Source organism: Fringilla coelebs (genome assembly GCF_963513975.1).
Source record: "Fringilla coelebs genome assembly, chromosome: Z".
NCBI lineage: Eukaryota > Metazoa > Chordata > Aves > Passeriformes > Fringillidae > Fringilla > Fringilla coelebs.
In genome coordinates this window covers 62,204,124-62,229,720 of record NC_140031.1, presented here as the reverse complement: position 1 = coordinate 62,229,720, position 25,597 = coordinate 62,204,124, and the positions used below count along the sequence as shown (strand labels likewise).

The following is a 25,597-nucleotide window of genomic DNA, read 5'->3' as shown; positions in this document are numbered from 1 at the left end:
GGGGCGGCGGGGCCGGCCCCCGCTGAGTGACGGCCGGGCCGGGGCCGCGGCCGGGCCGGACCCCCGCCCCCGGCAGCGGCGGAGCCGGCGCGGCCAGGACGAGCCGCCCGGGCTCGGCTCGGCTCGGCTCGACACGGCACGGCTCGGCACGTCTCGGCACGACTCGGCTCGGCGCACGGGTGCGGTAAGCGAGCGAAGGGGCGGCGGGCCCGGCCTGTGTCGGGGCACAATATTTGGCCAGCACCGGGCGTCCCCGGCTGGACAGAAATAGCGGGCGCCGCTGCAGTCCGGGCAGCGCGCAGGAAAAGGGACCGCTTGGGTGCTGGGTCGCCGTACCTGCCTGCGTCTCTGCCTGCCTGCCAGCACACTTGCCTGCCTGCCGGGAGCCGTGCCCGGAGCTGGGAGCGCTGCGCCGGGATGCGCGGAGCCGGCGGCGAGCGCTGCGGCAGGCGGGCAGCCCGGGGCTCGGAGCGGCCGTGCCCCGTGGCCGGCAGGCGGGCAGCCCGGGGCTCGGAGCGGCCGTGCCCCGTGGCCGGCAGGCGGAGGCCCGCGGCGGAGGCGCTGGGGTGGACGGCAGCCGGCGGCGCTCACGCGTGTCCGCGGCAAATCCCGGCGGGAATCGGGAGTGCTGGCATGGTGGGAGGAGAGGGCACTGCACGGCGCTGAGCGGGTTGCAAAGGGCACCGAGAGTTCTTCTTTACTGTTTTTGCTTGCGTTCGTAATCCAGGGAGCTCTTCTAGGAGATGGTTTTCCAGATAATGAATCGCTAGAAAGCTGTGCTGCTTTTGTAAGGAAAAAGTGGAAATTAGGAGGGGGAGAGGTTCCTTGAGGTCGTTTGTTGTATTTGCCTTGGCCCTACTTTCTCGAGCTTGAAATAGTCATTACCTTGAAAAGCATTGCCTCTCCTAAAGATAACCTTTCTTCACCCAGATGGACGCAGCTTCTGCCCTCACTCTGTGTTCATCTGTTGCCCTCTGATTTTTAAATAGTCATGGATGGTCTGTTGGGCAGAATCCATAGCCCTCTGCCTCCCTTCAGAGCCAGCTGCTCTCCCCTTATATAAAGGTCCTTTCTACTTGCTCTACATCTTTCCTTGGGTGTTGGGCCTTGAGCCACAAGGGTGTTCAGCCATGTGACTAAACTTGGTTTTAAGTGTTTTGATTTTTTTTTTTAAAAATCCCTTTCTTATGTGTGACCTGCCAGATCATGCAGCAGTGAAGAGTGACTTCCTTCTTTCTCATCAAAATCTGTGCTGAGAGGTGGCACCTTTTCTCAGACTATCTGATAGAGAAAACACTAGACAAAATTTCTGGGCACAGAACCCCGACTTCAGGCTATAGCAGTGAGCTCTTTTGCCTTCTTGAAAGGAGGAGCTGGGCTACAACATGGAAGCCAAGCACCATCTTGCTCGCACTGCAGTGCCCAAAGCCAAATGCCTTTTGCAGTGGTGTCTCCTGACAGCCTCTGTACCCATTGCCCTAATGTACACCTGCCTGGGTACTCCAACAAGCGCACTGCATCACAGGCTCACTGCTTCTCATTTCAAAGTCTCTGTTTTCCCCATGTCAGGGCTCTTCCCCCACCCCTCCTTCAGCTCTGCATTGTTTTCCAGCCTGACTCATCCTGTTCTTCACACGCTTCTCAGCTGTGATGGTCTGCTGCCTTTTTTCCAGATACTGTGGTTTTGCATAATATTGGAAATATGTTGCTTCCCCCCCGACCCCCTGACTGTATTTGGGAAAGCCAAACAGATATGGAAACAGTCTGGTCTATCTCATTACTGATTTTCTTTGCCCAAGTTTTATTTTCATTCACCCAAAGGATCATTTGATTTATCTTTACAAAAGATCCTGAATTAACCTTTTGTAAGAAGCACCAATCCTCTGTTGCCAGATGTGTAGTTCCTATTCCCCAGAGCAATGTGCAACTAAATTTAGCATTTGCAGGTGAATTGTACTTTTCTGTGCACTGCTTCACTGTTTTTCAGGTGTGTCGAGTTTTTGTGAAAGCACAGCTAGGGGGAAGGAAACTGTGTCTGCCTTCTGATTTTTTTCCTCTATAGCTGACAGTCATTTGCACATCATGAGCTAGGAAGAGTGTCTTCACTCCTCTGTTCAGGCAGAGACCTGTAGACAAATATTTTCACTTGATAAAATTACCAGGCTCTTGGAAGAAACAGGACAGAAAGTTGTGTTCCGTGACTCCGTGGAGCTAAATGCTCCCGTGTTCTTGGGCACGTGGAGGCAGCACCACGGGAGACTCTGTGGCTCTCCAGCCCATCCCCAGCTCACAGCAGATCTCTCCTCAGGCAGGGAGGTTCTGGCTTCATATGGCCTGTGTCTGCAAATCCCCAAAGACCAAGATCCCCCCTTCCTGAGGCCTTGCCCTAGAGCTGCATCACCCTCCTGGGAGGGAATTCTTCCTACTTGGTCATGGTGAGTGAGATAAACACAGAACAGAGGTTATCCTGGGTCAGATCAAAGTCTGTACATCCCAGGACACTCTGGCTGGCAACAGCCTGGGGAGAATCTTGGGAGCAAGGTTGCAGTGATGCTCCCCCAGAGCTCTTGCCCATGCGGCTTGGTAGCTCTCCCAGCTGGATCTGGTTCCTTTGCTTCGGCAGGCCTTGCATGATGGTGTGAGGGTCTCGCCTCTGCTGAGTGCCTCGTTCAGATTTGGTGCACACTGTACACTGCATACTCAGTGCAGCTGGAGCAGGGCTCATGTTGCTTCGGTGTTAATTAAGCATCAGCCTGTCTGGGGCTGATTAGCTGCAGCTGGACAGGGCAGTTCACTGCCATTCCCTGTGCTTCAGCCACTCTAGCAGTAGGGTGGGACTGGGACCTTGAGGCATTCCTGTGTTACTAACAGCACACTGTGCTCTGGCACCATGGCAGGGCTCTTTTACAGGACATGGCCATTGCCTGTCTGAGGATCTGAGGCACTACTCTGCGCGAGACAGGAGCCCTTCTGCTCCTATCTTCGTAATGCACCCATCAGGTTTCCCTGCAAAATAAGAGTGTGCCACAGAAATGGGGTGTCCACTTGAGGACTAAGAGAAACTCAGGCAAGAAACCCAGGATCACTTTCCGGAGGAGGTTGTGCTGGCTATGAAGCTTCCAAGTGGAAGGGTTCAAGTTACAGAGCAGGAACTGAGCGCAGAGTGTCACTAATGACTCAAGTGTGCCCACATGCTTTTCACAGGGATTAGTAATTAGGCAACTCAGTGCATGCCAGCTGCATGAGACAACCTCACCCCAAATAGGAGAACACATAACTGTGTTTACAAGTGTGTGTCTTAAAAATATGTGAAGTGGGGGAGATACAGCTGGGACGCTTTTGTGCTTGGGCTTTGTTAGATCTTGGCCTGGTCACCAGACATCCAGGCTATTTGCTGATGAGGAAGACCACTTGGTGAGCACCAGTATTGAGCTGTGTGGCTTGCAGGCTGCAGGGCTATTGACAAGAGGAGAGCCAGGAGACACAGGCAGTTTCTGGATATTGGGTTAGGAGTTGGGTGAGCTGAGAAGACTGAGGTGAGTGCAAGACTTTCCTCAGCACCAGTGGATAAAGGGACAGGTTACTTAGCTTGAGCGCAAGGAGCCTTCCCTAGTGCGTGCATGACCTCAGACAACAAGGTGTTTGCTGTGGAGCTGTCAAGGATGGGAATGTCAGCTCTGACATGAGGATGTCCATGGGAGTGAAGCTGCATCATCAGTAAGTCTTGCCTATGGCCTATTGAACTTCACTGCTGCAGGGGTTTGGGTGGTGACGGTAGCTGCAGATAGTGTTACATGTTCTGCATGGCTGGTATGTCACTTCAACAGTCAGAAGTCATGTGCTTTGATAGACTCAAAATGCCTTCTTCCAGATGTTTCCTTTCAAATATGAATTTCAGGATGTCTTAGATTAACAGCTGCTTGTTGGGAGGAAACCTAGATCTTCCTTGAAGAAGTTTCAGTTTCCTGAAGGGACAGCAGATTGGCTGTTGGATTTCCTTTAGAATGAGCCTCTTGCAGAGAGGCTGAGAGTCCCTCAGTCTTTCTTGTTGATGTCTGACTTGCCTGAAGTAATGAGCGTGTGTGCTCTGCTTTCTACATCTGACATGGCAGAGCTTCTCACCATCTGGAGCACCCCCTGTCTTTTCTCTGTCCACTCTCCTCATCCAGGACACAAATTTGTCTTTTTTCTTCTTTAAAAATAATTTCCCTTTAGGCAAAATGTGACTGACTGCAGTTGGATTCCTCTGCAGCCTTCTTCTCTCCAGGCTGAATAAGTCTAACTCCTTTTGCTTATTCAGCTTGGAAATACCTGTCTTCTACCAGAGGACATCAAATTGCACGCAGCACTGAGCATGCTGCATGCTCAGTGGTGCTAAGCAGAGGGTCCCCTTTGGGTCTGCCTTGTGGATCTACTGGCTAGACACTTTCTAATGCAGCTCAGACTCCAAGCCCAGGGCAGAGTCTATTGAAGGTCTTTTTAGCTTTAACTAGAGTTTTCATCATCTTGTACATTCAAGGCGGTGATGCAGAGCCCAGGCAGGCCAACAGTACTTGATGCTGCAGCATGGGTGCGTGTTTATGGCTTGTTAAAATTATGCTTTCCTCTCTGACTGGAAAATGAGATCTGCTTGAAAAGGGGTGTACAGAAACGTGCAGAAGGCTATTACCTTAAAGGACTGGTCTTAGGCATGAATCTCTCTTTCATTTTAAGAAGAACAATGTACATTTGAAGTGGAGTAAACCTTTGAAGGTCTGTACCTCAACTGCAGGGCATGTAGTCACTTGCAAAGCCACTACTGGGCTCTGGCTGTGTCTGTGAGAGAAGGGACTGTAGGGCCAAGGTGTGATGTTGGTACCTGTGTGCTGGGAGGGGACACACCTGTACCAGCACAGCTGTACTGACTCCCCTCGTGGGCAGGGTAAGGTCACAAGCACCCACCAGGGAAGACTTTGGCTGTGTGCGGCTGTGTGATGACACTGGGGATGGATCCAACTCCTCCTCCGCTCTCCTCTGATTTCCTACTGGGTTTTGTACAATTCACACAGATTCACATTTTTAGATGTGGTCTCAGGAGGAGCTGATGTGCATCTTTGCCTTCATTGCTACTGGATCTGGCCATAATTTGTTGGTCAGTTCTTGAAACTGCAGGGAGCCGGTTATGCCTGATTGCCCAGTGCCTCAAAAAGCAGAGTTGACCATGGAGTCATCAGCACCCAATTATGTTGGGATGCAAGCTCAGGGTTTGAAAGTTGTCCCAGGTGGGGAGGATCGTGAGAGGCTTGCTTTTCAGTGGATTGATCTCCTTCATCTCTACATCCCCACCATGCCTGCTCCAGCACTGCATGTGTAACAGTGACTCCTTCTCCGAGGGCTCCTGGTAACCCCCACCTTGCCACAGTGTAAGTGCCCCAGCTCTCCTTCATTTCCTGACTGTCAGCCAGAGATCTCTAGGCTGACAGACCTTTTGCACACGTGTGCAGCTTCCCAAGAAATAAGGGTCTGAGTCCTGTGTGAGATTTCGTTAAGGTTCACTACAGGCTTTAAGGTTTGTCAGAGGACTGACCACATAAGAAGAAAGTTTTTATTTAGAAAAAAGCTGGGGGTGATTTGTTCCTTTCATCTGCACAGTATGCATCTTGGATCTGCACCTGCATGACTCACTGAGATTTAAGCGTATGGACAGAAAGTACCAAGTTTTCCTTGAATTTATAGGAAATGGTCACTTGAGGTATGTATAGCTCCTTCACCAAAAAAAAAAAAAAAACCATGGCATTTATCTTTTAAGTTATGCTGCAAATAAAGGAAAAAAAAACATTATTGTAGCAGCTATAGAGGGGATGGTTGATATCGGTTTGTTATTTTTATACTGCAAAATAATAACTCTGAACTTTGACTCAGATTTATACTTAAGCTGTAAAAAAAAAAAATCTCATAAATCAAAATCCTGTGTGAATCAAAGAGGAACAGTTTTCAAGCCATCCCTCATGATATGAATTCCTGCCTTCACTGCTCCTTAAATACAGCTTTCATCCTGAAAAGGCTTCTGTCTTCAAACCTGGCAGTTTTTTTCAAGAGTCATCAATAGCTATGTTGGTCATTCTTGGCTACCTCCTTATCCCAAAACCCAAGCCCCACGGTCTGCTTTCACATTCCAGAGCACAGAAAAGGTTTTTGTGGTAGATTCATGGGTTGTCTGGGGCAAGGATGTTAATTTTTTTCAGGCATGGCTCTTGTTGTGTGGCAGAGTACACAGAATTCCTGTCCTCTGTCTCCGGTGGTTGTTCGGTGTGGCAGTGGCCAGGGATGCCCCAAACCCTTCCACTCGCCGAGCCTTGGGTGGGGTGCTGCATGCGGAGACCCCCGGAGCCAGGGTTGGCCTGGACTGATAGCAGAATTTATCCCTGGAAAGCCCTGCACCTTTGTGGAGCCTAGTTGCTCTTTCTCCCTGTGTTTTGATGAGGGGAAGTGCTTTCTGTGCTGTCCTGGGCTTGGCATGCTGGTGGTTGTGCAGAGAGGTGCTGGGCTGCCCGGGCCGGCGTGCGCCAGCTGTGTCACACGGCGTGGCCAGCTGTGTCACACAGCAGGCCTGACACAGCACCCGTGGCTTCCACTGTGACATTCTTGGATCTTGTTGAAAACTGTCTTGCTGCTGTTCCTGTCACTTTACCCAGTTCTTCCTCTCCTCATTTGTTTTTTTCCTGGGCTGTCAGATCACGGGGGGATAATCCAGCAGACCCTTCGACTCGGCAGTACGGGTGCTGCTCCACAGCCTTCTCAAGCAGCCTGCTGTAGCCTAAGCCCATTGCTGCCCTGCTCCTGTCCTCCCTGCTCGCCCACCTGAAGAGCACAGCCAAGTGACATGGGGATATCCATGCCTGCCCTCGGCTGGTGGTGAAACAGTGGGCCCATGTGGGCCGCTTTCCCGGATGGATTTCCACCGCTGCCCTGTGCAGACGTCAGCGCTGCTCTCAGGTTTCGGCACCCCAAAAAGGTCATGGTGCTGCAGGGGGCTGTACCAGTGCAAAGCACTGTGAAAGGATTATTTCCAGTGTCATACAGGATGCTTTTCATTTTCACTTATTTTCAGTATCCATTTGTTTGCTCAGCACTTTTGAACCCTTCAGAAAGAAACTGTTCCATCCCCCTCTTGATCAGCAATGTTGTTTTGTTTGGTTTGGTTTTGTTTTCCCATATTCATGGTGAGAGCAGTCTTTCCTGTAGATGACCTTTTATTATCTCCCAGCCAAGTAAATTTTTCTCCCTTAACAGTTTTAATGATCATTGTGCATTCCAGCCTCGTGTGCTGTTCAGACTTACTAAGTGCAAGTGCTCGGTCTTCCTGCGTGACTGACAAGTACTTTGAACAGAGACCTAACATCATGCTATCTTTGTAATCTATATGAGTTTCAATTTTTTGGGGACTTAAAGTTGCAACAGTGTCAGTTCCATGCAGTATCTGTATATTGCACTTATATTCTTTGGGATGCTTCCTTAGTTGATTGAATGAAGAGTGATAGGGTTGATGAGAAAGAGTGAGAAGTCAAGTTGTGCTGAAGGATCTTGTTGTTTAGTTTGAGCTCAAGTGAAGGTGGGACCTGTGTTAAACCATGCTTGTACTCTGGCACAAGTCAGGGAGAACCGTTTTATGCTGGTGGGTGTTTCAGTACCCTGTACAAACAAAAACAATTACACTTAGACGGAATTTACCTGCTTTCTTATCACTGGCAGTTCAAAGCCCTCTTCCATTTACAGCAGATGGGCTGGTTTGCTTTTTCTCCCAGCACTCATTAGCAAGATAGGGTAGAAGAGGCCTGGGATGTGGAGATAAGGGAGCGCCAGCGAACACACTGGTCCTGGAGGCTGTGCTGGAGGACACGGCGCTGAACGGCGGGTTCTGCAGGCAGGGGAGCGGTACAGAATGTCCTGCTGCCACGGGCACGGCTGGTGCTCCTGCGAGCAGGGCTCTGAGTGTGCTCTCTGCGGGAAATGTGTGAGGCGCCCGCGCCGTGCGGCTGCACCAGCAGGTCTGGGAGGGCACTGTGCCCCCCGACACTTCTCTTTGGGGTACGTGGCAAATTAAATTCTCTCCACGGGGATTTCAGCTGTGTTTCAGCAGGCTCTGCACCTGTCTTCAACCCTCAGGGCCTTTGCTATATGCAGCCTCGGCTTCGTATCTCTGCAAGATGCTTTGAAACCCGAGGCGTTTTCCAGAAGCGTTGCCTGTGCGCACTGACATCCCGTGTCTGTCCTGCCTCTCAGTGCTGACATCTCTGTCCTTCTGGAGGGAGGCAGCAAGGTCACCCTGCGGGGCTGAGCTCTGGTCCCAGACAGGCCCCTGCTTGCAGTCTCGCCTGCATTCCTGGGAAGGGTCTGTGGCTGCCTCTGGGAATAGTTGTCCTCATGTAGCCAAGACAGATATTGCTCTGTGTTTGGCAGGTGTGGGTATTTTAAGCCATTATAGGGAATTTAGCAGCCTGGGGTGGGTTACTCTCTGCCTTTCCGCTTGCTCCTAGCTCCAGCTCCTTCCACAGCAGAATGGTCAAAACTACATATGCCATATGAAATCCAGGCTAGGGGCGGCTCATGCACTGCAGTCTAAGGCTGCAGTAGCACAGCACATATCCAGAGCCAAGTCCAGGCTGCTTTTCTAGGATCTCCCGCCTCAGTGTTCATGGGTAACTGCAGTAAGGGCTCTGCCCTTCTCTGTGCCTGCAGGAAGGGCAGGCTTGCAGGGGCTGTGCTGCTGGACATGGCTCGTAGGCTGGCTGGTATCTGCCAGGTGGCAGCTCAGGGAGCCCTGCCCTGCGGGCTGCGGGGCGCTGGTGAAGCTCAGGAGTGAGGGGTTCCTTCCACCTCACTCAGGCAGACCCACTGAGCCACACCGCCCCTGCTTCCTCTGCACCCTCCTGCCTGCCCTTGACTCCCACGCCCACAGGGTTATGGCTGCTCCTTGGAGCAAACCAGCCCAGTGAAAAGCAGATTTTCACCCTCAGTTCCCAGCTGAGGGAGTTCAGGGGCTGTTTCTGCCATCCAGAAGGCACCATCTCCTCGCACTTCACCTCCTAAGTGGCGAGTGGCAGGAATGCGAGTGATGCAGGAATTGCCATCGCACTAGTGGGGAACCAAACGTCTGACAAGATGACAGCTTCTAAATTTAAGGGCTTGCTGTTGAGCAAGCATGTGTGCATTACTGTGCCCTTTTGTGACCAAGCTAAAGATAATTTTCCTATCTGGAACAGCAGCTGTGTTGTAACTTGTATAAAGAAACTTCTCCACTAATGAAGAGTGATCATAAGAGCATAATCTGTACTGAGGGGACAAGCAAAGCTGGAAAGATGTGATTCAGGGTAGGGCTCTGATGTTCCACAGGAGCTGAAAAGAGACCATTTATAGAAACTCAAAAGATGTTTGGCTCCCTAAAAAATACACAAGCCTTGCTGTTATTTTTAATGTACATGTCACTCAAAAGAATAGCAACACTTTAAGAAAAGTCACTTTAAATTATCTAGGACTTGGTATTCTCTGCAAAAACAGAGCCAAAAAAAATACAAATGTACAGGCAGTGCTGTGGAGCAGAAGGAGACTGTCAGCAAAAGAGCAGAGTAGGATATGCTTTTGTGTGTTATGCTGAGTGTACTTTAACCCACCTGCATATTTTAAACACACTGACCTTTTTCTCTGCAGCCTTCTTGCTTGCAGAGGTCCAGTTACATGCATATAATTGTGTATTGCACATTATATTAGGAGACATGGGCCAAACCTTGGGGTCAGTAGGGATTATCCAGACAGACTATTTCACTTCTCTTCTTGAAGGATTGGTGTAGAACGTGCAGTAGCACACAGGTCAGCTGCTTAGCTGGCAGCAGTGCAAACGTGTTGTCCAAGGAAAGGTGGGTCACTAAATAGCACATTTGACTGGCAGCCTCCTGAACCTCAGTGGATAATACTTCCTGATCTCCTTGTGGCTTTAAAATAGGGGAAGAAGTGCCGCACACTGTAGCCTCGTGGAGGTTTTCAGGGCTCAGAGGTACTCAGCGGTGCTGCAAATCTGTTTTCCCATCCGGTAACAATGTTATCTGGAGTGCCATGTGCAGGGCGGTGTTATTGGGGGCTTGTAAGGACAAGAGACCTGCATGCTTCATGACTTATGGTTTATTGTCCTTCACAGAAATAAGTGCCTAGGATGCTTCATTGACATCTAGCACTGCTTGCAGAAAGACATCCCTAGCCAGGGTCCTGTACCAAGCACTTCCTCAGTCCTGCCCCGTAAATCCGTGGTGGGGCAATGTGCTACCGGAGCTGCGCTGCTCTCGCGTCCGTGGGAGATTGATTATCTGTGTGTGGGATATGAAAGGGGGGCCTGAGCAATCTTTTGAAATCAGCTATGCTTTAAGCACAAATCTCCAGCTCTGGAGCGCTCGGTGTTGCCCAGCCAGGCAGGCTGCAGCACCGTGCTTTGTGTGTTCGGTGTTAACGCTTCTTGTTTTCATATCAGGTTCTGTTACAGCATAAAAGTGAGATCCACGAGACTCCTCTAAGATGTCTTACAGAAAGGAGCTAGAAAAATACCGAGACCTAGATGAAGATCAGATCCTTGGAGCTCTGACAGAGGAGGAGCTCAGGAAGTTAGAGAATGAACTGGAAGAGCTGGATCCTGATGTAAGTAATTTTTAATTGAGACGTGAGGTCGTGAATCTGAGTAACTGTGGGGGAGTGGGCTGTGTTAGTAATCTGTGTTTCAGTGGGATCATTTGCAGAGCCTGTACTTGGAGCAAGAGTGGAAGAGACTGGCTGCAGATACACAGAAAAAATTTTTGCCACTGGAAGCACAGTCTACTTGTGTATCTTTGTTTCTGTTTTCCTGCCCTTTTCCCAATGTGATGAGTGTCTGTGACTTGCAGCAGCAATATGAGCCAATGCTGGTGCAGTGCAGTAATCCTGTGGAAAATGGATCTTGTTTCTGAGCAGGCCACCTTGCAGGGAATGCTTTGCACGTTGCTTGGTTTGAGGTTTTTCAGGGATTTTTTTAGGTGTTTTGGGATTGAGTTTTTTGGAACAAACTTCAAATGGCCTGTATTTTCCTCCATTTAGGCAGAAATCCAAATCCCAGAGTTTTGCAAAGTGGGACAGTTTATTTTTAGCAACCTCCTAGCATCAGCAGGAGCTGCACATACGCAAACATGGGGGGTGCTGGAGCCAAGCTGGTGAAAGGTTTTTGGAGCCAGCACCGTCCTGATGCAGGGGATGTGCAGAGCCAACTGGCTGGCCTCTGGTTTACGGCAATGTTACTCGAGGAGCTTGGGCACTGCCAAGTGAGAAATTGTTCCTGCAACATGCAGTTAGTGTTTCTGGAGTAAACGATGGGTGCTGTAGATTGCATCATCAGTATTTTTAATTGCAACGCAGGAAAATATCTGAGAGCTGGAAAACTGGCTCCTGGGATTAAGTGTGCGGGCTGATAGGCTAGTTACAGCTACCTCGGAAGACACAGAGTCAGGCAGCATGCTGTGGAAGGTGAAGAAAGGAAAAATAATTATGGACAGTGCAGGTGAAGTCTGCTTGAAGATTGCATTGTCACTTTGTGCAGCACGAAGTCTGTGGAAGCAAGCTGTCTCCTTCCTGTGCCTCCCTGCTTGTGCAATTCACACACTTCTCTTGCCCTCCAGGGTTGCCTGGTTCTATCTGCTTCCTATTAGTGATTTTCCTTCCCAGGCTTTTCACTGATACAGACATAAATTATAATGAACTACTTTTATCAGGCAGGCATGGAAAATCAAAGTGTGTTGTTCAGCATCACCTTGGATGTCTTAAAAAGTAAATGTTTACTTCTATCCAGTAAAGCTTTAAAGAACATGCTTAGTGTCAAATCTGGGAATAGTCTTACTTACTGCATTAAGGCTGTTCTATATTTAAATATAAGCAGGTGTTTACGTGCCATATGTGTCAAGCACAAACCAACTTCCCGTGGAGGCTTACGTGACTGAATAGTAAGGAGGCAGCTTGAAAAAAAGCTGGGGTTTTGCTCTGGAACCAAGTGATCTCCTCTCTGCAGTTTTGTGATGGATCCTGAAAGGCAGAAGAGACTACCACAGCTCTCTGGTCTGCTCTGTGAAAGATCATGAGATTTAACCGAACTGATTCTTGTTGGGAGACATGGAGCATTGTGGGCACTTGGACAGACTCATATAGTGGGGAGAAGGTGGCTGACAGCTTCCAGAAAGAAAGGGCTGGAGCTGATGTTGCAGAGAAACATCTACTGGGCAGCATTTGAAACTGAAGGAGGGAAGGAGCATCACATATCTTGGATGATGTGGGAATGAGTGGGGCTGGAGGAAGATAACCTTCGACACAAGGAGAATAAAATTGTCCAGCTCTGTGGAAGAAGACTGGGGCAATGAGGGGAGTGTAGAGGGGAGAGTGTTTGATGGATGGGGATTGTGGCCTGCAGAGATAACCCGTGTTTCTCACCCCCATGTCTAGAATGCACTGCTGCCAGCAGGGCTCAGGCAGCGGGACCAGACGCAAAAGCCACCAACTGGCCCATTCAAAAGGGAAGAACTCATGGCCCACCTAGAAAAGCAGGCAAAGGACATTAAAGACAGAGAAGACTTGGTTCCTTTCACGGGCGAAAAGAGAGGTATGGTCATCCTTTGCACCATGCTGGGTGTATCACAATGCAGGCATGGTGGGTGCACAGCAGAAGGGTTATGTCTGACCTGTGCTGACAAAATTTCTTTTTGACACTGCTGGGGTGGTGAATCTGCTCCCTCTGCTGCCCAGACTTGCTGATAAACTGGGGTGAGCCCAGGAGGTCCCTGTGCTGGCTGCCCTGGGCACCACCTGATATGTTGTTAAATGCTGGACAGAAGTTGTACCACGGTGCAGCCTTCTCCCATCCCCATGCCACTGCATCTGTATCAGGTTCTGGGAAAGAAATCATCTTCTGTCCTGCCCTGTTCCTCCTTGCCCTGTTCTCCTGGGAGCTCCTCACGGTAAGCTCCATGTTTCACTGTTTCCTTTCACTCTCCGTTTTGACTCTGAGCTCCTCACCACAGAGAAGCTCCACAGCTCTCTGCAGCTGTGGTGAGGCCCAGCAGTTCCCATCTAGTTTTCACAATCTCTTGACAACTCTACTTTATTTCCCACTCTCCTGCAGGTTGCTGGTTTGTGTCTTCCTGCACCATACCCTGCAGCAGCTGCTGCACTCCTGCTCTGCATGGCCCTGAGGCCTGTGAGCAGGGTTTTCTCTCCCTCTTTTCTTTTCCTCTCCCTCTGGCATCTTTTGCTGTTCTCCTCATACATGACCCATTATCCAAGTGACTGTCCTGTTCCCGTTAGAACTCCAAATATCACCTGACATGGGACATGGTCTGCTCAGTCCTTGCCTCTGCATTCCAGGAGCTTCTCAGTAACTCCTCTCAGCTGTTGTGTCTCCCTCTGTGCTGTGATCCCCTGCCACAGAGGATCTGGTGGTGTGCTACTCATGCTTATGGTTGTCCAGTGTGAAAAAAAGAAAGTGCATGAAAATATGGGCATATGAGCATGTTTCCTAGCTGAAGGTCTCTCTGAAAGGTGCCTCCTTGCTGACCAACACGGCTCTCTTAAAAACGGCTTGTGTAAAATCTGTTCATTTAATGAAACCTGAGGTGGTATTTTTAGATTTAAAAAAAGTTTAGAAAGTAGTCCTTGAGAGAAGTAAACGAGTAAATTGAGTACTATCAGGAAGACTGGTTTGATACCTTTCAGATGTGCCCCGGTCCAGTGTGGCTTACCCACCTGGCTAGCCCAGAAGGTAGAAGCAGTGTTCTGCAGGAGACAGAGGTATTTCAAGCATTTTGAGTCTGCAGCATCATACTTCAGACTGTTGTAACCTCAAAAGCACGAAACATATTTTCATTTGTAACATGCTGTTGAGAGAAGACACTACTTATATTGAATGTGAGCCAGAGATGGTAAATTACATATTCACAGCTGTGATGGAGCTGTAAATAAATCACCACGTTTGCAGTTTGGAGGGTGATTTACTGGCTGGCCTTGGAGGTGCTGTCCCTGGCTGTGCAGCTGGGCAGGGTGGGAGCTGGGGTGTGCAGACACACTGTGACATAAAATGTCATGCATTGTCCTCATCATCCATGCACTGTTTAATTTAAAGCTCCATCTTGTAACATGGCACCACTGAGATACAAAACTTTCTAAAACTTAGAAATTGACAGAAATTAGGCAATTAAAATTAAACTAGAACTAAACCCCAGAAACTCTGGTGTCACTGAGGTGTCAGAAGTAGTTACTGCATGGCAGCAGAATTAAGTTTGCGCTGTTTCTCTTGTTCCCTGCTGGTGCTGCCCACACCAGAAGGTACATGTGGTTTGCCAGCCCTGCACCTGGTGGGACAGGGGCTTCAGACCCCTCCACACCCAGCCGGGGCAGGCATTTTCCTGCTGAGCACCCAGAAGGTGCCTGGCTGTGCAGGCACATGATGCTCTGCCTATTTTTGCAAGAGCAGCTGTGCCTCAGGAGGCAGATTGCTGCTCCCTCTGTCAGAGCAGCAGCGTGCAGGCAGAGGATAGGAGCAAAAGGCTGTTTATGGCAGCCTCCATTTTGTCCCAGGGGACCCTGAGGTGCAGTTGCTTCTTCCTTGAGGCTAAATTTAGCCCCTTTCTGCATATCCATGAGCAGCAGGATTGTTTCTCCCTTTTGGTGCCGCTGACTCTGGTTTCAGAGAGGTGACAAAAATAGTCCTGGCTGGCATGCTAGACCAGGCCTTTTGCAGTCGCTATCTCTGCAGTGATCCAGGACTATTTTAGGGGAGGGGACTGCTCCAAAATATTCCCAGAGCCCTCCTACCCATGTCCCAGCAATGCTGGACTTACCCCGCAGACTGCTCCCTGCTGTGGAGTCATAAAACATCCCAAGCCTCTCTTTTTTTTCTTGGGCTGCCACAGGTGGATGCTGTGTTGTGAAATCCCAGACCTGACCCATTCTGAGAAGGATCTGCTGCCTGCTGCAGCATGAGCAGGGAGGAGCTGGGAGCAGCTGTGCAGGGCCATCAGCCCTGTCTGCTCCCCTGCCTCCTGGGACGCAGCCAGCCCCGCAGAGAACCTTGCGGCTTGCCCAGAGGTTGCTGCCAGCAACGGGATGGGGCAGGGAGCCCGCTGCATTCAAAGCTCCAGCCTCTCATCCTTAGGAAAAGGCCATGAGCAAGCAGCTAAGATAACAAGCTTGCATTACCAGCTGGACCTGTGGATTTGTGTCCGGGCCGGCTGTTGTTTGTCTCTGCCCAGACAAGGGTGAGATGGGTTCGCTCCCCGGGCTCCAAAGGACGAGGCTGGACTCTCAGGTTTGGTCTTCAAGGTTGTTTATTATTTCTTATCTACAAAGTTTTCTTTTGCCCAGCTGAGGTCCGGCCAGCAAGGCAGCCAAAGGCACTCTGACCGCCCACAGGGCGGTCGCGTATTTTTATAACAAAGACTACGTAAACTATATTTATCTTTTGTCCCCAATACTTATCATTTTTATTACCAAGTGTACCTTTACTAAGAACCTATCAAAAATATCTACGTCACACAGAAAATGGAAGACATGAAGAAGGAAGAAGAACCATGAGGCAGGCCCAAATTCCTCCATCTTGTCTCCATAACCCCCCTGTACCAAAATCTTAAAATCTGTGTTTTGCCCTGTAATTGTACTATTTCTATACCCTTGAAACCCCAGTGATTCTCATATCCCCATATACAGGTGGTACATCTCTCGAAGGGTCAAAGTTTAGCCACCAGGCACTTTTGGCAACATCCCAAGGCTCCCGAGCCCCCCAAGGGCTCTCTCGGTAGCTCTGGACATCCGGAGCGATGTGCTGAGTTCCCACAGATTTGCACCTTTGAATTGCAGGGAACAGGTCTGTTTTGTGGCCTCTTGCTGTCCAGAGAGACAAAGCACAGGAGTCTCCATCTGGTATGCTCTTTGCAGTGGGGTTGAGCTAGACCAGCTGCCCTAAGCCTGCTCCTCCTTGCATCCCATGTGTTCATTCAAGTGCTGTCTCTACTTGCTCCCAGAGCTTTCCACCACCTCCTTTCCACCCTCTTTTGAGTGATGTGCCATCGACGTGCACAACAGCGAGAGGTGTCTCGGTGGCAGGACCGATCCAGCCCAGCGCTGGGTCTCGAGTGCTGGCAAACCTTCACCCCGCTTGTGCAGCCCTCCAAGAAGTGAGGGCCTGCAGGGTCAGGCTGTGCATGCCTTTCCGAGTGCTGGGCCACGAGCAGCCAGGATCCTGCTCCAGTGTGCTGCTGGGTTTCCGTGGATGCTGGGCTGCTGGAAGGGCTGAGCTCTGCAGCTGCCCACGTCGGGCAGGTGCCTCCCCCTTTGCATCGCAGCAGGGCTCAGACCAAGCTGATGGAAAGGGATTCAGTTCCTCTCCTGGTTTTTCTCTCGTGCCCGGCCTTTCTGCTTTTCAAATCTCACAGCATGGAAATGCAGCTGCAAGTGTAGCTGTGAACTGGGTGCTGTAGCTTATACTGAGAGTGACCTCATTTTGCATTTATAGGAAAAGCTTGGATTCCCAAGCAGAAGCCGATGGATCCCGTTCTGGAAAGCGTTACTCTGGAGCCAGAACTGGAGGAAGCCCTTGCTAATGCCTCTGATGCAGAACTCTGTGACATTGCTGGTAAAATAATTTCCAGTAATCAGGAGTGAACGTCGTTCAGCTCCTAGGGGTTATTTTGCTCTTTTGTATGAAATGAGCTATTGCACTTTTTGCTGTTTCTCTAAATGCTGTCAGTTCTGTCAGAATTTTTTTAATTGTTAAAATAATTACTCTAAGCCTATGTGATTTAATCAAGAGTGTGGACCAAAGCTGAGGAGCGAGAAGAAGCATTTATGTATGGATCAGTGTATGGTTTGATCTCTTCCTTTGTCTCTACCACTGTCTGTTGCTAATTCCAGCCCATACATTCGAGAGCAAAACTTGCTTCAAACCAAATCTTAGGAAACAGTCAAGCAGACCAAGTGGACTTTTTGTGCAACCTGTTAAAGGATCTGCCAGGTTATAGAAGTCTTTCAGTGGACACTCAGGCCTGGTGGTTGTTAAGGAGCTTTTTCAACACATTTTAAGGGGTAGATTTGTTGTGATTTGTGGGGTCAGACAGCCAGATGACAATACTGGTATGTTGCTGAAGGCCATAGTGTGGACTTAGCTCTGTGCTTGGGATAGGGCATGCCTTGGCCAAAGGAGCACATGGACACCCCATGATGCCTTATGAAGCTGACATGTGCTCTGCTGGTCCAGCAGTCAGTGAGTATTTCAGTGATGCTGGCCTCTTCCAGTTTTGTCTCCTTCAGGTTTCCATACTCCCTAGCAGTATCCTTCTCACTGTAAGTCTGTAAGACTTGCAAAGTCTGTAGAAAAACGATACCAACTAGACATCCCCTGCATAATAACACCTTCCTTTGGCTTAGAAATGTGTTTCTGCATTAAGGCTCCCAAACATATGTACCCTGGCCAAGCATTGCATCTCTGGATTTTACTTTTTTTGCTGTTGATCCTTGAGACCTGTAAAGCTCCATCCTATAAAATCTGCCTTCTTAAGCTACAGATCTGTGCAGCAATTATTGTCCCATGGAAAAGCTCTTCAGGGCAGCTTGTTCTGCAGTTGCTGGGAGAATACACTAAGTGGGAGCAGGAGTACTGATGTGATACAAACTGTGCTGGAATCTCACTATTGACAGTGACAGCCTTGCTCCTGCCTGCTTAGCAGGATTCATTTAGCAGGAGCTCATTTTGCTCCTGCCTGCTTAGCAGGGATCATTGTGAGCTGTGGTGTGTTGGATCCCTTCCTTGGCAAGGCCAGGAGGGTGGCTCCCAATAGCCCTGGAAGGGCTCCCATTCCTGTGGTGAGGAGGGAGACAGAAATGGGTGCCTTCGTTCTGCCTGAGTTCCTTTGGAGAATGCATCATAAGCACCAGACTTAGAAAGAGTGGGTCCCTCCTGTCCACCAACACAAATTGAGCCTCCAAAATGCGTGGTCATGACATTAGGTGCTTACCTCTCTCTGCAGTCCAGATACTCCCACTCCTGGCTGCTGGAGAGATTCCATTGTCCAAATAAGCTGTGATTTGAGGACTGAGTTACCAAAACGCTGAACCTGCAAATTCCTTCTCCAGCCTGTGTTGCACCCCTGAAAATTCCATCTGCAAGAAAATGACAGAGAAATGGACGAGCTAAAATACAAAAAATCGCGCTTGAAGTGCCCAACCTCACTCAGACTTTCAGATGGAGACTGCTTGGCTCTGTGAGATCCAGTTGGGAATGTTCTGGGGGCCATGGGGAAGTTCACTGAGACACTTTGCTTCTGGCTGTCTAGCCTTGTGCCACCCAGACATTGAGTCATGATGAGCTGTCACCATGACCTGTTCTTGTGCTGGGCTTCAAGGATACCTTTCTCCTGCAAATTCCAGCCCTTCTTGGCCTAAGCAACAGAGCATGGTGACAGACTGGTGCTAACCAAATCTAAAAGGTGTCTTTGTGGTGGCATGATTGGATTTTAGGGAGAAATTTATTGTTTTCACACCTGTGTCTATCCAGAGATCAAGACTTGTCCAGATGCGTCTGTTTCAACAAATATTCATGCATCTGCATTTTTCTTTAAAAAGTCATATAGCTACTAAAAAAAAAATTGTTGATTCAAAAATCAGGTTATTTTCAAACTTGATCTTTGTGTGCGTGGCAGGGTTACTTTTAGAAACAAACTCTTTACCCAAAGTTCCTAACCCACTGATTTCCTATTGGTCATTTGCAGATGCCAGGAAGTTCACCAGAGCCCCCAGACATGGTTCAATTTGGCTTTGCAGTCTTGAGTCTGAGGGACACAAATTGCCTGAGTTTGGCTTTTGGGCTCTTACAGCATTTGAATGGTGTTCATAGCACCACTCTCTACATTCTGACCAAGACAGCAGAGCCTTAGCTTCTCACAATGTCACCTTCCAAAGGTACCAAGTGCAGCACTCCAGCCCGCTGTTGAGTGAAAACACAATGTGCATTGCTGTGCTTCAGGTGACAGTCACCTCCTGGCTGCCTTGGGGTTGGTTTGCCTCCATGTGGGGCACAGCTCTTCTCCAAAACTGGGCTGTGGAATTGTGTGGCCCAGTGAGGAAGGGTGATGAGGATGTTCAGCCTCCTGCTGGCTGGGCCACTTGTACCAAAGCCCAACAATGACATTTTTTTATTTTTTTACTGTCTTCTCCTCCTTTTCGTGTGATGCTGAGTCAGGCAGGTTACTGGGAAGCTTTGAATGTTTGTTGTCCACAAGATGATGTTCCTCTTCTCCTATGGCTCAGGCTACACCAGAATAAACAAGGGAGCACACTGGAGCACTGTTGCATATTTATGTCAGTTGGGGGGCTTTGCCATCCCTTTGTACGTTTTTCTATGCTTGCACAGGGAGAGGTACTGCGCTGTGTCTTTTCCTGGCTCTGGAGCCTACAATAAGTCATGTTCTCCTGTTTCTGTAGCCATTCTTGGCATGCACACCTTGATGAGTAACCAGCAGTACTACGAGGCACTGGGGAGCAGCACCATTGTGAACAAGGAAGGCCTCAACAGTAAGTGCTTTATGTCAGCAAGCTGCAGCATTCGGCTTTGAAGCTGCTAGCGGAGCCAAAGTGATGATTATTTTTAGGCTGAAGGCTAGAGCTGTGCATGTCAGAGCAGCCTGTGATTGCTGGGGCCATCTCTGGTGCATCCTTGCCCTGTGTGGTCTCGGGCACTTCCCTGGTGCCATCTGGGAGCCAGCACAGCCCAGGGACAGCCCCGTGCAGGCAGTGTGCCTCCTGCCACTCAGATTTGGTCCCTGGTGCCATCTGGGAGCCAGCACAGCCCAGGGACAGCCCTGTGCAGGCAGTGTGCCTCCTGCCACCCAGATTTGGTCCCTGGTGCCATCTGGGAGCCAGCACAGCCCAGGGACAGCCCCGTGCAGGCAGTGTGCCTCCTGCCACTCAGATTTGGCATAGCACCACACAGCAGCAGGCACGGGCTGTCCTGTGCTGCGTGGCCCCAGTGGAGTGGCTTCTCATCTCGTGTCAGGTCATGCTTCCATCTCTCTACTTCTGGAAGAGGAGGAAAACACTCAAAGAAAACATAGTGCCACTCAGGCTGCTTTCGTTTTCACATCTTGCTCTTCACTTGCAGGTGTCATTAAGCCCACACAGTACAAACCAGTTCCTGATGAGGAGCCAAACTCAACAGATGTGGAGGAAACTCTGAAACGAATACAAAGCAATGATCCTGACCTTGAGGAAGTCAACCTTAACAATATTATGGTATTTGCTCCTTTCTACCCTCCTCTCTTAGTAACAAGACCCTACTGCACAACAGGCAGACATTAAGTCTGTTTTGCTGCACAGAGCAATACCATCACACTGAATGTAGCCAGACAAGAAACACCAGTACTTCCCATCTCCATTGTGAGCAGCAGAATGGATTGTTACCTGCTGTGGGACAAAGGCCTGGGGTCCGAAGCAGGAGGATTCCTCTAAGTGCCTGGAAAAATGGAGCTGCGTTGAGCTGTGTTGAGCATGGTCCAAGGAAATTCAAAACTGGCTCTCTGGCTAAAGCCATTTTAGGTTGCTTTAATGACTTAGACAGGCATATTTGGTGGAGGGAACGTTGATGTATGTTATAAGACGGTGGGAGGAAAAAGGTTTCATAATCCAGATATTTGCCATAAAAATAGGAAGAAGCCACCCTTCTTGCAGGTGACTCTGTCTACCACCCAATCATCCCTTCTGTGGACTCTTTTACTTCTTGCAGAAAGCAAGTCAGGACATAGTGTATTTTTTAGTGTATGTATGTGCCTTTGGGACACATACATAGACTAAAAATTACAGTTTCTATTTATGGGGTCTGTTAAATGATGACACAGCTAAACAGCAAGAACAAGGTTAACTGCATGTGCACATCAAGGACATTTTTGCTGTGCTACCCACACCTTTCTAAAACAGAAATATTTTTACTTTAATGTATTTGATTCAGGCTAGTGACCCCATTCCTTGAGGACACAAGGCTGAGGACTGGGCAGGCAGGCACTATTTTTGTGTGTTGAACTCATGACTTCGGGATGGAGTTTGGAGACCTGGGGAGTGACAGTGGAGATTCTGTGCTGCTGAGTGCTGTATTATGGCTCTGCAGACGACTTTGAGTATAGATGACTCCACATGGTGGGATCCAAATGGTGTGGCAAGAAGTCCAAGGTCAGGATGCCACTTTCAATTTTAGGTGAAAGTCTGAACATCTGAAAAGGGCATCTAAAGTTCTTCATAAGTGAAAGATACTGATTTTGAAGGAACTCAGAAAAAGCAGCATGGGTTTTTTTTCTGGGCTGAGATATAGCATGGCAAATGTTAGCCTGTAAGATGTTGTATAAAGCAGTCAGAAGTGTCTGTGATTTGTGTTACGAGGAGATAATTTCAGGCCTTTCTGGATCAGTTCCCGTTGGTGGAAATTTTCTGAATGTGACATGAATGCTTCTCAGTGCTGCCATGTGTGTCAGAGAGCACAGGAGCGGTGCTTTGTAGGCTCACGGATCCTGGTTACAAGCATCCCCACAATGCCCATGTTCCTCGGTAGCTGAGTTTCTGGGCAACTAAAGAGCAGAGATGTGGCTTCAAATCAAGGCAGTGAGCTTTCAGCAGAGCACAAAATAGGATGAAGACATTGCCATGCTCCTTAGAACATGCTGGTTATAGCAAGAGAACTTGTGAAAACATTTTTCAACCCCTTCCCAAATTATTTCACTGCACTTGGTGATTTGACCTTGATGAGAAGTTAAAAGTATCTTTTGCATGTATTTCATATTCATTGCATACAGATGATGGCCTAACAGATGATTTCTGCATTTCTTGTCACAGAATATTCCCATACCAACTCTGAAAGCTTTTGCAGAAGCGCTGAAAAACAACACCTATGTGAAGAAGTTCAGCATAGTCGGGACCCGGAGCAATGATCCTGTTGCCTTTGTAAGTGCTGTGAGCTCATTGTCCCAGTGCTGTGACAGGAGCTGTTCCCAGGCAAGGTATTTCCAGCCTTACTGACTGACTGCTTCTGGACCTTGTGTTGTGTTTGGCACATCCCTCTCCTCTGGCTGTTTGCTGGTGCTTCAGTTTCAGGAGCGCTAGTGGAAGCCAGCAACAGACAGGCTTTGGTTCCTTCACTTCATTTTTCATCTGTGCAGGTTTCAGGGTGCAGTCCTTTAATCCATGCAGTCCTGTGTTTGTCCTCTAGGATCTCCTGGAAAAGGAGCATGAAACAACAACTGATGTCCTAGGTGGCATCTTCTAAAAGCAGTTTGTCTCTGGAGATTTGTTTGTTGGTACAAAGGTGTGCACACCTGCTGCTCCCCCCACACATGTCTGTTCCAGCTGTCTCTCATGAGTTCTTTGTGCAGATGTGTGCAGACACAGGACTGCATCTCCTGATGTGTGGCCTCTGTAGGTGATAATAGGTCTTTCTGGCTGCTGTGAGTGATCTTAAATATCAGTGGGGACACAGGGAGGAGCCAGTCATTTTGCCTGGCCTTCGTGCTGCCTTCCAGGCTGCGTCTTTGCATCTTCTCCGGCACCATTGCAGTCAGTTTTTGCTGTTAGTCATCCTGCCTACCTCCACACACACATGCACACACGTTTCCTGATAGAAAAAGAAACTTTCTGGAGGGCAATACTGCCCTTGAATTACTTCAGGCACTCTGGACTGGGGAGACAGCCTGTGCAGGCAGGACGGGTGCTGTGTCAGAGCTTGAGGCGTGCAGTGCTGGGCTGGGGGAGCTGTGGGGCTAAGTGCTGTGGGTGCAGGTTAGCCCTGCCACGTGGGCATCACCTTCTGGTCCTTCTGTTTCGTGTACGTGAATCCTCCCTTGCACTTTATTTGCAGTGACATGATCTGATCAGGTCTGGGGTGTTACTAGCATTCCAGCCACTTCTGGTCTTACCCACTATAAGGAGGCAAAAATTATTAATATGGTTGTGATGCTGCTTGGGGGGACACCTTGGATGTGGAGATCCCTTGTTGTTCATGACAAATGCTCCTCTCTCTTCATGTTTTAATGGGAAACATCTCAACCCTGTGCAGTGCAGGCAGGGACAGTGCTGGTCAACATCCTTGTCATACCAAGCTGGCTTTAGAGGAGGGACAGATGAAGCTGTAGGGCAGCTGCAGGTGTGGACAATCACCTTTTGAGGTAGCCCCAAGTGCTTGTCCATGCGAGGTTTTGCTGTGGCCTCCAACAGGCTCATGTTCAAGAATCCCCCTGCAGCAGCAGGGAACCCCCCTCACTCCACAGAGAGCACTTCCATCTGGTGGCAGTGAAACCGTGCAGCATCCTCCAGGAGTACTCTGGAGGAGAAGGGGGCTGAAGCCCTGTGGTGCTCTGCCCCTGCCTGTATGCCTGCCAGCTCCACCTGCCCACCTCTGTCCACAGGCTCTGGCAGAAATGTTGAAGGTCAATAGCACACTGAAGAGCCTGAATGTGGAGTCAAACTTCATTTCTGGGTCTGGGATCCTGGCTATCGTCGAAGCGCTGGAGGGCAACACGTCGCTTGTGGAGCTGCGCATTGACAACCAGGTAAAGCAAGCGTAGGTGACAGCTCTGGCCAGGTGAGCGTGGCCTGCTGTGGGGAGCAGAGTGTGCCAGAGTGACACAGAGACCAGGGCAAGCACGGCTCCCTGGGAGACCCAGAGCTGGAGGCAGCTGAGCTATGGGCGACTCAGAGACAGCTGACTGAGAGACCAAAATCCTGGTTTCTACAGATGTCCAGCAGCTGCTAATCTGTCCAAGAAATAGTTGTTGGGCAAAAGGACTTGGGGGAATGTCTGCTGGAGGAGATGGAGCCTCTCAGTTGTAGCATGTGTACAGGAACAGGCCAGCAGTTTGTTTTACCAGATCAAGTCAGAAATGGACACAGGTCCAGAGAAAGATTTACAATCTCCACCCCTTCCCTCTAAGTGATTGCTCTGAATCACCCCCTAGCCTGAACAGCTTGCTTTTCTGTTTTCTGTTTTCTAAAGAGTCAGCCCTTGGGCAACAAAGTAGAAATGGAAATCGCAAATATATTGGAAAAGAACACCTCCCTACTGAAGTTCGGGTACCATTTCACTCAGCAAGGTCCCCGGCTTCGTGCCTCCAATGCCATGATGAGTAACAATGATCTGGGTGAGTCAGGCTGGCGGAAAGCTGGGAAGCATGGGAGGGTCCTGTGAGCAGTTCCTGGTGGGATTAGGGCAGAACTGCTCCTGTTAAAGATGAGTGTGAATTAGAATGTGCCTCTTGAAGGGCCTGATGCTGCTTTGCCCCTCAAGGAGAAGGCAGCCTTCACCAGCTGGTTTCTTACTGCAGCTGCTGTCAGCCAGGCAGTGTTTTTTGCAGCAACAGTGGGCATTGTTGGGAAAGAGCAAGAGCTGCTGATGTGGTTCAGTAGAGCTTGTGATACAGCATGTGGCACATGGGCTATGAGCTTCTAGCATTTGTGATTCCTGCCAACCACTTGTCTTCCTCCAGCTTCATTCCCACTTTAACAAGGAGATGAAAAATAGTGGAGTTGAACTTTGACAGCAGTTAAAGCTGTCTAGGGATATGTGGGAAGCCACATTGCTTTGAGTTATCTGTATACCCTCCATGGAGTGATTAGACGTGCTTGTGAAGCAAAATGTGGGCAAGTCTGCAAACTGCCATTTCAGCCAAAGCACGTGGCAGAGCCTTTCCATTGCTTGGCTACAAGCTGCTGTAGAGCACTGGAAACCAGGCCAGCAGAGCAGTGCTGAATGCAGCTAACACACCCACCACACTGTACACAGCAGCTGTCATATCAGGTGGATGACAAATTTGTTGTGTTTTAAAAACAAATGCAAAAAATCAATCTTGCTTCAGCTGGTACTCTGCTCCTAGGAAGCACAGCCAAGCTATGTGCCAGTTCTTGAAGGATCACACAAAATACTCAGTACCTGGTCACTCAAGCACTGCACTGGGACAGGCTTTTTATTTTCTGTCCTTTGGAACAGAGCATGATTTTTAATGACTCTGCAGCATCTGGCATGCAAAGTAATCCGCTCAAAGATTTACAATCTAGTATTTCGTTTGTTCCTGCTGTTAAGAGAACCAATTCACAACTTGCCTTCCATTTAGAGTTGTGTATTCTGCCTCCTTGGCCACTAAGATCTGCATTTTTTGTCTGATTTGGTTCTTGTTTGCAGCTCATATTCATCGGTCTGATGGTCTCTGGCAGTAGCATCTCAGCTGTACACCTGGACAATGTATAAGTAAAAAACCCCTTTATTTTCCTCCCTGTCAGCAATAGCTCTCTGCTTGTGCTCCACTCTAGTTGTTCTTGCCTATCAAGTGATGCTACCAAAATGGTTTTGGTTCCATACCTTCTGTTCCCTAAGATGCTTTCTGTGAACCAGCTATGAAGGCTTTATGTTCATCTTCATCAGCTAACTTCTGCATCCTCTTTATGTTCTGGGTTGTTTTTTTTCCACACCTTTCTTGGAAAATCACAAGTGTAGGCGTCAAGAGTTCTAAATCAACTTTTAAGACTAGATATGAGACTGTTTTGG

At 49.2% G+C, this 25,597-nt stretch overlaps 1 protein-coding gene across 5 annotated transcripts in view; it reads left to right on the top strand.

Annotated features, from left to right (window-relative positions):
* TMOD1 (tropomodulin 1) overlaps nt 1-25,597 on the top strand; it is a 27,686-nt gene continuing 2,089 nt past the window's right edge. Inside the window, exons 1-9 of one of the 5 annotated variants that reach the window (XM_084225049.1) lie at nt 1-184; nt 10,499-10,662; nt 12,484-12,640; nt 16,544-16,663; nt 19,507-19,596; nt 20,183-20,313; nt 21,901-22,008; nt 23,466-23,609; nt 24,053-24,197. In XM_084225049.1, coding sequence (XP_084081175.1) covers nt 10,543-10,662; nt 12,484-12,640; nt 16,544-16,663; nt 19,507-19,596; nt 20,183-20,313; nt 21,901-22,008; nt 23,466-23,609; nt 24,053-24,197 — 1,015 coding nt within the window. In that variant the 5' untranslated portion in view covers nt 1-184; nt 10,499-10,542. Of the gene's footprint in view, nt 185-3,296; nt 3,718-10,498; nt 10,663-12,483; nt 12,641-16,543; nt 16,664-19,506; nt 19,597-20,182; nt 20,314-21,900; nt 22,009-23,465; nt 23,610-24,052; nt 24,198-25,597 lie in introns of those variants that run through there. The other 4 variants (XM_084225050.1, XM_084225051.1, XM_084225048.1 and 1 more) reach the window with 4 other exon arrangements.